Below are 12,347 nucleotides of genomic sequence, written 5' to 3'. Positions count from 1 at the left end.
ATAAACAGTTACATAAAACTCATGTAAATTGCTGGCACATAATTTTAGACTGGCTTAAGTTATGTAACCTACTTGTGGCCAAGTTTTTCTTTTTTTTTTAATACTCAATTCATACTTTAAAATAAAGGGAGAAGTTTATTTTCACCTGTTTCTTTTCCACTCGCTATCTTTCTGTTATATGGAGCACGCCTTAAACAGCTTATTAGAGAGATTGACAGACAGACAAGAAAAAGTGAAGGCACAAAACACCTCCTGACCCTATTGTAGATTCATTCAGGGAAGCACCTTCTCCTGAGTCAAGTAAATAGCCTGAGCCACAGTAGAATTTGCCACTTCTCTTGGCATTTGTTTTTGCTTGCACTTAAATTACTCACTGAATTGCTGAGTAGATTAATTAGACCGAGGAACATGAGGTCTGTTGCTAAGTTGATGGAGTCTACAGAACAGCGTACTGAGCTGGGATTCTGAGTTTTATTCTTGCATTTGCTACTGACTTGCTGTGGGACCTTGGGCAAAGCGTTGTGCCACTATGGCTTTTAACCCCCACTTAAGCAGCAAGGATTCTGTCTTTCCTCCCTTCCTCCCCAGGTCCAGGGCCTAGGCTGAGGGACGCTGTGATCTTAGCTTGTGTTTCCAAGGGCTTCCAAACAAATAATTGCATTGTTCAACAGCTTCCTTTGAAATGTAAAACTGAAAGAGCGCACTAACCCCGGAAACCACCACACACCGTTTTTTTCTGCCTGCTGATCTTTACAAAACAATTTTAATAATTTACACTCGTAATGTCTTAGCAGCTTCATTTAAAGATCTTTGAACACTGCCATTCATGTGAATGAAATCAGGATGAAAGTACCTAAACCAGTATTTAGAAGTATGACACAAATGAAGAGAATTGAACACTAGAGAAAAGTAGGAATCGGTTTGTTGGTGTAGACAGCATCACCAGCTCAGATGGAGAACATTGTCTGCAGTATTTGGTCAGCTCCTCCTGGCTGCCTTGAACTGTTCTTTCCTGCCTGAATTAAGAAAGGAACCCAATTTTTGCAGATTTGGGTTCAGGCTTTGTTCATGCATCTCTCGTGTTTGGAAATTCTCCGCAGAATGACAGGAGAATTACAAGTCTTACCAGCCCTAGGGAGTATTGACAGAGATCCCAGCACAGTGCTTCCATTAGGAAAAAACAAATGTTTGGCACTGAGGAATTTGTGTTTGTTCCCTTGGGTTTTTTTGTTTTGTTTTTGCTGTTGTTTGCATGAAGGGTATAATCCATCCATAAACGCACACTGACTTGAACATCTGGAATTGGTTGCATTCTGCTCGATAAGAGCACAGACAGGGACAATATGATACAAGCCACAGCATTGACAAAGGAACAGGCAAACTATGAATTTGTTTACTTAGAGACTCTGACTGGGATTTACTATGCTGCCTAAGTGACTTAAGCATATTGCTATGCAAACACAGGAGTTAAAACAGTGCAGTCATGGCTCGGGACTAGTATTTCTAGGTACTACTTAAATTAAAACCTGAGCTTCTAATTGCTCTAAATACTAGCGTTCATTATTTTGGATCTTATCTATTATTTCAGTTATTTCTGTGAACTTATTCAAGGCTCTTTGTACTGGGTCAGTAGAAACATCAATAAGGCTGAAGAGGAATGAAAATGATGCAAACACACACAGCACTGTGTCCACCTGAAGTAAATAAAGCTCCGCTGTGTTTTAGTGTCAAAGAGCTATGGGCTGGTTTAAGGGCCTGTGATCAGAACAACGGTCAGGACAGTACCAAGAAGAGCATTGCTAGACTATTCATAGAGAGTACACCTTCATTTGAAAATTTCATGGCTACAAAGCTTCATGATACTTGTTTCAGAGAATTTTTTAATAATCAAATACTTTATTTGGAGTAAAGCTTCTTCCCTAACACACCTGTGGGCTCCTTTACATTTTACGCCTGCTAATAATAACCAATGATGACAAATAATCTTTCTTGTGGCCCTGTTTCTGGATGTTCCTTTGACCTAGGCTAGAATATTCTATTTTATGTCTTAATGTTTATGGGAAGCATTATCACAGCAGGCTGGGTGCCAAAGACACATCTTTGCTTGGTCATGGTTTCACTAGTTGGTCTTATAGCCGATCTATGTTACATAAATGATTTTTAAGATACTATTTTTATTGCATTGTAATAAAAGTCTCACAAAGATAACATAAAAAAATCATTGACTGTTTTCTTTCAAGTATTTAATTAGTGTTTTCTGAGTACTAACAATTCTTCATCCATTTGTAATAAGGTTAGCTGGTCCAGTACAGGAAGGAACTTCTTTCCTTTCTGTTAGTGAAAATGACCTTTCTTACTAACATTGTATAAATAACTAAGAAAATGTGCCATGTGGGTGCATAGTGCCTTCCAATGAGGGACAGTGGTTAAAAAGCCACACTGGATGATAGTATCCGCCAAGATTTGTGTCTCAGCCCTGCAATGGCAAACATATCACACTCTGGCTGTGAAAAGAAGACTCAGAAAAAATACATTACAACCATGAAAAGGGATTGGAGAATAAATGGAGTTCTTATGCAAAGGCTTCACATCCTAGAGGGGTATAACAGGTTTGGCTCCAATTCTGCAAATTTCCACTCCCAGTGGTTATGTTTTACTCATGTAATCCGTGTAGCCAAAGCCGGTGGGGAAGCTTATGAACATAGGGACTAGTCATTTGTGTGAAGCATATATGGGTTAGGCTCAGCTTCTTCCCAAAACATAATACATTAAAATCTAATTAATAATGAGCAGCTGGGAAAATGCAAACAAAAAGGTAATCTATCACAACATATGAGACAAACCAGAACACTGCACTGCACTGTTAACAAAGAAAGTAAATACGCAAACCCTAATTCAAGTAATCTGTTTAACGGGACTCCACTGCTTTTCCTCTGGTTCTCCTGTAATATATTTTTAAAGAGGGACTTAGCTGCATAGATGTTAGTTATATTGAAAGGCTTTTATTTCTTTATAAACTAATCCCTACAGTAACTTAAAGAGCTTTCACCTCTCCCAAGCATTGCAGCCAGGTGTTGCAGGCAAAACAGTCTTGATTTGGAGAATTTTTCCTAAATTTAATTTATTGCCAATTAATACAAACTTCTAATCACTCATTCAGAGTAAGAAGAAAGAAAACATAAGCAATTAAACAAACATTTAAGTGAATACCTTTCCACTGCCTTTCCCAAGCTCAACTTAAGCCAAACACCTACCCTCCCCTTTTCCTACTGTCAACTTCCCTTGTCTCCACCATGGGGTTACCCTCAGCATTGGGGTTTTCCGTCCTGTTTGGAGGCAGCCGGGCCAGTTGTGACCAGTACCCGGCATCTCCTGACCTCCTTCCACACTTGTGGCCCTGGCTACTGAAACTTGCCGCATACGCCCAACACAGTACTTAGGCGTGAGCTAAGAGGGTGCTCATGCGCGAACTCATTGGGTGCTCAGACATGAGGCAATAGGGCGCTTATGTGTGAACCAGCTGGGTGTTCATTAGTAAATTAAGTGGATGCTCATGCATGAACTGATTGGGCGCTCATGCATAAATTGATTGGGTGGTCATGCGTGAACTAATTGGGCACTCATGCATGAAAACAGTAAACCCTGCAATTTATGCGCGATATGTGAGGTAAGACCCTGAAGCAGATCCAAAGGCCTGATTCCAAATTTACATTCATTTATCAGTTCTGTGGGTCATGTTCTGGTTGGAGAGGAAGTTGGAGAGGAAAACTGACTATGTTTTAGACCCTTTATGCTTGTAAAGGATCCAGAAAAGTCCATGATGGACCAGAGAAGACTTCAGACAAAGCGGTGAGCTGGGAGACTGCCACAATCCCTTTGAAAACATTCTGGTTTTGTTCAAGTCTCCAGTGAGGAAGCATTCCCAAACCCATGAGTCAAAAGGTCTGCTAAATCAGGAACCTTCTTCGAGGCAGGAGATAAAAGTCCTGAGTTCCAATCCTACCACTGGCCATAAAAAAATCACCTCTTCTATGCCATACCTATGAACTGGAAGCTGTAACGCTTAGCCACATACAAATAATTTTTAAAAATACTTATTAATTTTGGTAAGTCAAAGAAAATGTAAAAGGTAAAGCAATGTCTAAAATTCAGCAACATCATGATATGAACCTTTTTTCTTAGACACCAAAGGCAGGTAAAACCAGAGCCTATATGTCTGGGCTTTCTCATAGCCGTTCATCTTGAGCTGCTGTTCAAAATCCTTATAAAACACAAAGCAGGAGGAAGGAATGATTGAACTGAGTAACTGGTTTCTGATCAACTACATTAGTTAATTACACCATCACTTAATATGTGATGCATGTTCAAAGGTGCTTTTAAATACATAGCAAACTTAAAAAATAGAAGTTCTTAAATTTTATGTTAAGTCCAACACGTAATACAGACATTAGAGGAGCAAGAAATAGAAAGGCTTGTTATAACATTTATACATTTCTGCACTCGCTAGACATAAAAATAGAAGTCAAATTGCACAGTCCTGTTAGCTACCAAAATGTAATGTGCAAATAAAGTGCCCAGGAGACCTAATAAAATGCCATAAATGAACTACTGTAAAAAATATCAGACCACACCTATTCAGCGGGATAAATTCAAATGTCTTACAAAGAAATGTATTCTCTTTCCTTTTTATGGAGTAAGAACTGTTTTGGGGAAAGAAAGAATGAGTTTAAAAATATACAAAGAAACTTTGGATAATAAGTGAAAAGGGTTTCAAGATCAAGTTGAATGCAGAATGCTACTTAATTCCACTATAGACTGGAACAGGATCAAGGAGTGACATAGCATCTATGTTAGAAAGATGCATAGGTATTAATATTAAAGCACCGCATTTTCATACCTAAGATTCACTTCTACAAGCATTCATTTCCATAACCAGGGTTCTTCTAGAAATCAAAGAAAGCACAGGCTTGCTGTTTTCTACTCTGACACTGTTATGTGAACAGTTAGTTGCCACTGAAGTGAGGAAAAAGTTGGAGATGTCATATCTATACGTATTTGTGTAAGCTCTACCTGTTAGATTAGCCAAATCTGTCTGGAGTCAATCCCACTGTACAGTACTAGAAGGGTCACTGCAGGAAGCCTGCTATGGAACAAATCCAAACTTGATCAAACATGGCAAGTCAACTATTGATAGAGAAATCAAATACATAACTACAAAACATATGGTATATGCTGTTTGTATGTGCTCGCAGGGTCAAGGAGAAGCCCACGCAAAATGATAAGATTATTTGGTTGTGAAAGGATTACCCCTGAGAGTAAAACATGCAGAATCACACACAATTTGTAGATAGTTTTTGTAAAATCTTTGAGATTTTTCACATTGAAATTTTCAATGAAAATTTTCCATTGATACAGTGAGATGTCAACTGAGAATCTCAAATACAGGTTGGTTTTTTTGAGCTACAGAACATATATCGTATAGGCCCACCCTGGTAGGCTTCCTCATCCCACGATCTCAGGTCCTGACCCTTAATGGAAAAGCAGCTCCGTTCACCCTTTAGTTGAGACTTCCAGTGGTAACACCAAATTGCACCAGCCTCTCAAATGTTCTTGCCTATAACCAACCCATTTCATGCAACCATGTGATAGCAACATACTCTGGCTACTGCATATCTAGCTAGGACTGAACCAGCGATTTAAAGACAATTTAAATTATTCTCATGCAAAAAATTCTGAAATGAACCACAAATTGCCTTGAAAGAAGGGAGGCAGGGATTGATTTTTTGTCAAAATTTTTAAACACAGTGTAATTCCTCCTTTCCTGATCTACGCTGATGTGTTGGTTATTTAAAGAGCTACACTGACATGGAAAATAAAAAATATTCTCTCCATCCAACAGAAATCCTCAAGGCAGCTGGGCAATTCTGACAAACATGAGATATTCTGCTAAAACAACAAACTAAACAAAAAGGTAACAAGCGCTAAAGCGGCCTAGACAACTTAGCATCACTATCTGGAAAATAACTTGGCATGCAAGTCCACAGCTATATCCAAACAGAGAGAAGATCAGCTCTGTTTGCTACATCAAACATGGCTCAGATTTTTTTCTCTGTTCCTCTCTCTTCAAACATAAATAGTTCCAGGCTCTTAAATAAATTAGCTCAACTTTGGTTATACAAGCTGTTTCATTTTTTCTCCAAAAGGGGATATAGATGTTTGTTTAAAAAATTAAATAAAACACAAACAGAGATTTTCCATTGCATAGTGATACTTTCCAGTAGGTAATGATCAGCGCTGTGTCCATTTTCCTTCCTTATCCTATACTTGGATAGTATGATGAAAAAAACTACTTGGATAGTGGATGAAAAAAAAATGCAGTAAGAGGAGATTTACCTGTACTTATTCACCGTAAAAGCAAAATAATAATTAGGTTGAAAATGTACAGAAAATAAGTGCAACAGTTACTTACCATTACTTAGAATTTTGTTCTTTAAAAAATCGTGCTTTTGGTAGGTGTATGTGTTGTGTGGAACACGGGAACCCTAGAAAGACTAGTCAGTGAAAGACAACAGTGCTTAAAAGCCCTACAAGCACTTAATACTTGGCTCTGTTGGGACTGTTCCTAGGAGTCAAGCGGTGCCTATCTGGATTATGTTGCTGCTGGGATTTTTTGCATCAGGATAGTTACAGTAGTGTAGCTCCAGGATAATAATACATCATGCAGCAACAATATGACAGTGGAAACAGAAGGTTCACCTTAGCTTCAAACTGTGGCAAGTTACTTCGTATGTTAGTGCGGAATGTTTTGATTGCGTTTTCAAAGATGTAAAACTAAAGCAGGTCCTAAGTACTTCCATAATGGGATGTGAAGTTTAACTTTAGGGCATGAGTAGCCAAGGGCAGGGGTTTTTCTTCTCAGTCTTACAACGATGCTTCACATCCTTCCTAAAACTGGCTGGGGTGAGGTGTCTGGCTTTGAATCCTTCTCTAGCCTGGAGCAGATTCTTACTGTTATTATTGATTTATGTCATGCCTGTCTGCTTCCAGCCTCAAAACACTTTACTAAGTTACACTATACATAGGAATCATTTCACATCAGCCACCACCACGCTGTAGCCTTCTCTGGAGGGAAACTGGAGGGAGCCATTAGGATGGTGCCTGCAACATTAAACAACAATCCAGGAGAGGAAGTAAAGAATACTCTGGCTCCTTAAAGCAATGGCTCAACAGAATGCAGTCACTGAACTGCCATCCAGCTGGGACACCAAAGTCAATACCCATTCACCGTGTGTGGTTAAAATTAAATCTCCTAATGAAGTGAGATGGTTTTAGTGGTTAGAGAGTGAGTGCAAAGTATTATTCTCCTGTATTATTATTTGTAAGTTATACAGCTAACAAGGGAAAAGATCATACACAGGAAAATAGCAGAGAGGTAGATAATGTTCCAAGCCCAGTTTCTAAATGACATTTGGGCAAATAAAGCTTTGGAAAAATATGTTTAAAAAAAAAAAAGAAAAAGATGACACAGAAAAAGGAATTGGCAGTTTCTCAATGTTTTTAGGGAACTAAACTAAACCAAACAGAAGTGATGTCACTTTTTATCCCCTATAATTCAGGTCTGGAGGAAAGAACATTATTAGCTTCTGTTAATAAGCAGGTATTCCCTAAACACTGCTGCAAAAGCTCCTGAATTTTAATTTGCTGAGAAAAAGAAATGGTAAAGTATTGAGGGGAAAAAAAGCCTAACAGCTTATTTTTGTCCCCGAATTAGCAAAATGCTTAGATGGTTTTCTGGATAGGAGGTTTATATGTCTGACTAAAAAGATCCTCAGACAATGTTATCAAGCTCTCCTTTCAGGGCTAGCAATCATTTGCAAGTGATCATTTGAAAGGCTCACTTTATGACCCCTCAAACTGGCACAAAGAATCTCACTCCATAATGTAATAAACAATTCTACAACCAGTGCTTAATTAATTCCCGAAAGTCACCAAAAGGAGCTATTAATAATCTTTCTTTTTATCTAACCATAAATATGCAGGTCTCCTGGGATAAAGGATTTAAAAAGAACGTTCTGACAACAATAACTGTCAACTTGATAAAGCATAAAATGATCACCAGTGAGGGTAATTCAAAATACAACAGCAATGCTACCTAGTCTGATTAGAAAGTTAGGTAAGGTTGGATTAAGTTTGTCAGAACGTTGTGCTTACCAAAAAGAGGACAGAATTGACATGGTCCAAACCAGACTCAACCCAAATGAACACACATGACAAAAATCCTGCAACCTTTATGCTAAAAAATCAGTCCTATTTGGGAATTTGCTTTACTGCGAAAATATCAACAGTCATTATAATTAGAGTGTAGACAATACTTCGGGATTGTTTAAAATATATGTATTACAAAGAGCAGGCTGATATTTTCAGGCAAACTTAAGTCTTTTAGGAGCCCAAGTATCGTTTTCACAAGTCAATCAGTCAGTAAGTAGCCCTTAAATGAAATTTAGTTTCCTGGCAACCCAACCCATTGCTGAAAATTAGATTTAGGCTTCTAAAGGTCTTTGATGTTTTTGAAAATCACACGTACTGCAGCACTGCACAGTTGACTAGGTGTAATACAGTAATTTACTCTTCTACTGAGGCTGTCAGGAAAGGAATTTCTTTGATGGCTTTGTGATGTTGGTTTTTTTTTTCTTATATTGAAAAATTTTCTTTTACTGGGCATAGCCAGTGATGACTGTTATCTCTGACCAGAAGCAGGAGGAAGAAAGAAAGAAAGAGAGAATCTGCCTTTTCCAAACTAAACTCATGCAGTCCTTTGGGTGCTTGTGCTTGTTGCCAGTGGAGCCTGTGTACTGGCATGTCCCGCCTTCAGAAGAGCTCCATGAGCTGTTGGACCCTCCATGGACTGGGGCTTTTTGAATCTCTCCTGTTGAAGCAATCCCTCTGACACCCACACATGGAGACGTGAAATAGACTGTCCCACAACACAACCGTTATGGTTCTTGCTATGGGTATGGGAAGCCAAGGTTCAAGTACCTCTCAAATGAGTTTTTAATTAATAATACAAAGAAACAAGCACACAGGAAACATTAAGGGAGACAGTGGGAAAGGACTTTCAGGCTCCCCACTCCTTGACTCCGCTGGGCTGGGCAAAGAAGGCCTCAGATCTTCAGAAGAGTGCTTTTCAGTCCCTTGAACTGTGGAAGGACTCAGGCTCCCACTGGAAGAAGGAAGCTGTGGATTGCTTCACTTCACACTGAAGAACTTACTGTTCCAAACATTTTAGAAAACCTGTAAGTTCCTTTAAACAGGAAATTTTAAAATTTCTCATTTTTGTTCTAATCTTCAATAAAACTTTTTTTTTTATGTTGGAATTTCCTGTGGGACAGAAATTCGGCTTTGAATCCATTTCTATTTAACAGTGGCATTCAGATGGAAGCATTTTCCTATTCATTCCACTTTGCAACTAACTGTTGCCACCCCAAATGTATTGCTCTTCCAAGAATGATGTGGCAGCCCTGGAATAGCTAATTAGTTGGGCAGTATGATGCCTCTGCCAAAAGTTTCAGCTTCCAGAGGCATTCCTTTAAGGAATGGTGGTGTGGGTTTGGCATTTCGAAGGATACACATGGTTTCAGGAGCCCACAGGCACCAAAACTTAGCTTGCGTTTTATAACTGCTCATCTCAACCCAGTCATTGAGCCGACGTCCTAACCACAGTAAGTCAAGCAAACTTCTTCAAAGCACTCAGGAAGAAAGCTTTTGGTTAATTTATTTTTCTATTTTAATAACAATTTTGTCTTTAGGGAATCTTTTAAGAAAATTCCACTTTTACAGCTATTAACTGGGAAAATAATTAAATTCAAACATCACTAGCAACATAATATAATCTCTTGTAGATAAATACCTTTGTCACTTAGCTCTCAATTTTTGTACATTGTTAAGGTAAATGAAAGATGTCTAAATCCAGTACCTTTATACTTGGTCACCACAGCTGAGTTGACACTCTGAGGTTCTTGGAAGGTGACAGTGAGTGATGTACTGCTTGTTACCATGAGACAGACATTGGTTGGCGCCTCAGGGGCTCCTGGGAGAGAAGAGAAAACATCAGCTCTTCAGCACAACAAATCCTATTCAAACAATGTTTCTGAGTCTTCAAAGAACCCACTGAAAATCACCCTGCAATTGTGAGCTTTGGGTTGTAGGTGTTTGTGTTTTCTGCCTTTTGAGCATTTTAATTAGTGCCCCTGCTAACAATATCCTGCAGACACCATTTGTTTCTATCGTGGGTTTTGGCTCCTTTTGGTTAAAAATATCTTCCTGCATATATGTAACCCAATAAAACAGATTCATGCTAATTATGTCAATGAAAAGCCCCTATAAATCTCTTGGGGTGGGTAGGAGGAGAGAGAAAGGACAAAACCACAAAGAGCTAATTAAACCTTTATGGTTGCACTAACAAACTCAAATTTATCAAATAACAAAAAACATTTTTACATCATTGTGATTCAGAAATTGCAAATTCCATGAATGTTTCAGTGTAGTAGTTCCAAAATACACTTGTCAGTTGAGATCTAGCATCTCTTTTTTTAAGGAAAAAGGAAAAGCGCACTTAATTCACAGAATATAAATCGAACTCAATTCAGAAACCAAACAGAAAATGTTATGACTTACTGCTGGGATTGATTTAAAAAATCATTTTATTAACTTACACTACTGCTGTATTTCCTATATTTAGTATCTAATACAAGGAACACTACATCTGTCTTGAAGAAGTAATCTTAGAATACAATAAATTTGAGAAAATTATTTGTAAGTACATTTATATAAATATGGTTGTAAAAATGTTAATGACAATGACTGTATTTCATTGAATAGGATGCAGCTAAAAGATCTACATGTGAAACAATTCAGCCCTGTTTACTCCTTCCCATGGGCCCAAATTCATATTTTTTTTGGGTACAGACTCACTTGTACAACTTTTTAAAGTGACCCAGTCTGTGAATACACTGATGAAATGTTATATGTGGATACCAAAGTTAAGATCAAGTTTTCAAAATTTTTATATCTAAAATGAAATTCCGTTGTTTAATGAAATGTTTAGACCAAATCCTGTCTTTTAAAACAGATTTTTTTTTTTTAAAAATCAAATTACAACAGAAAAAAAGGCCAGTGTCTCCATCCCTCTTCCTCCCTATTTATATATTATTTTCTAATCATCCTATTTTAAACTCTGAGCACATTAAATGAGATCCAGGAGTAAACGTGAAGAGAAATAATCGGGACAGAATCATTAGATCCTGAACCAAGCGTTTGGAGGTCTCGTGATGAATTTTATGCAGCCCATTCCTAAAGGAGCTATGTGCTTGTTGCTGTCAGATACTCGGTCCTCTATCATTCTAACATCAATTTCCTTTTTATTCTTGGGAAGGCCATGTAGTCATATGCCTCAGTTTCCCCACCCTAACATTCGTCTGCTTCACAGCAGTGCTGTGAGGATCAGTTAGTGACAGCATCTTTGATCAACAAAGGCAGAGTGTTCTCAGTTGTAGAGTTCTTGTCTTGAATTTTGCAACTACTTTCTTCTACTTACGAGCATGCTCGTAGCCTGCCTTCATGCGCTTGTATAGCCTGTATCTCCATTCCCATGCTTTTAGTTGCTTCTCTTTTTCTGTGTTGTCTGTACCATGGCCTTCATCCATCACTTGTGCAGACAATTCAGTAACTCGCTGCTGTGCTTCCTGGACCAATGTACTCAGATGTACTGACCTGCTTTCCATGTTAACAACTACCAAGAGAAGGGAAAAGTAAGTAATTGCTTGGTGGACTTATGTGACAAAATTCCGGCCTTACTTGTTCTGGTATAACACATGTAAGGTCAAATCCTTGAACACCCCGACTTCCGGTAGTTATCTTGTCATCAAGTGGATTAGAGAGTGCCAATTTATACCACTTTAGGATCTGGTCACTTATGAATGAATAAATAGAGCAAGTTTTATCTTCCAATGTATCCCAAATGCTTAAAAATGTCTTAATTAGACTGAAATTGCATATATGTTTTAAGTTGGTGGAATATTAAAAATGAACTAGAATAATAAAGCATTTGGTTTCTATCCAACCCCTCCTTTGCCATAATATCATAAGATTTCATACCAAAAAAAAGGTTGTACTGGTTATAAATACATACAATCTATAAATCTCTACAAGCAAACAGAGATCTAATTGGCAAACTCAAGAATGAGTTTTGTGCTTAAGTGCCGTGGCTGGTAGAGAATGGATCTCTTTCCAGGTCTTTTTTGTGCCTCAGTTTTGCCCATGTAATATCTAATTAGTCCCCTGACAAACTG

General features: G+C 38.1%; 1 protein-coding gene across 1 annotated transcript in view; it reads right to left on the bottom strand.

Annotated features, from left to right (window-relative positions):
- The window catches only part of ANKFN1 (ankyrin-repeat and fibronectin type III domain containing 1), a 166,055-nt gene that overhangs the window by 28,015 nt on the left and 125,693 nt on the right, over window positions 1-12,347 (bottom strand). Inside the window, 2 exon segments of the mRNA XM_009880236.1 lie at window positions 9,974-10,087; window positions 11,594-11,788. Coding sequence (XP_009878538.1) covers window positions 9,974-10,087; window positions 11,594-11,788 — 309 coding nt within the window.

The sequence above is a fragment of the Charadrius vociferus genome, unplaced genomic scaffold (assembly GCF_000708025.1).
Source record: "Charadrius vociferus isolate BGI_N301 unplaced genomic scaffold, ASM70802v2 scaffold662, whole genome shotgun sequence".
NCBI classification, from domain to species: domain Eukaryota; kingdom Metazoa; phylum Chordata; class Aves; order Charadriiformes; family Charadriidae; genus Charadrius; species Charadrius vociferus.
The sequence above is the reverse complement of the archived record's forward strand: the minus strand, read 5'-3'. Positions and strand labels throughout refer to the sequence as shown.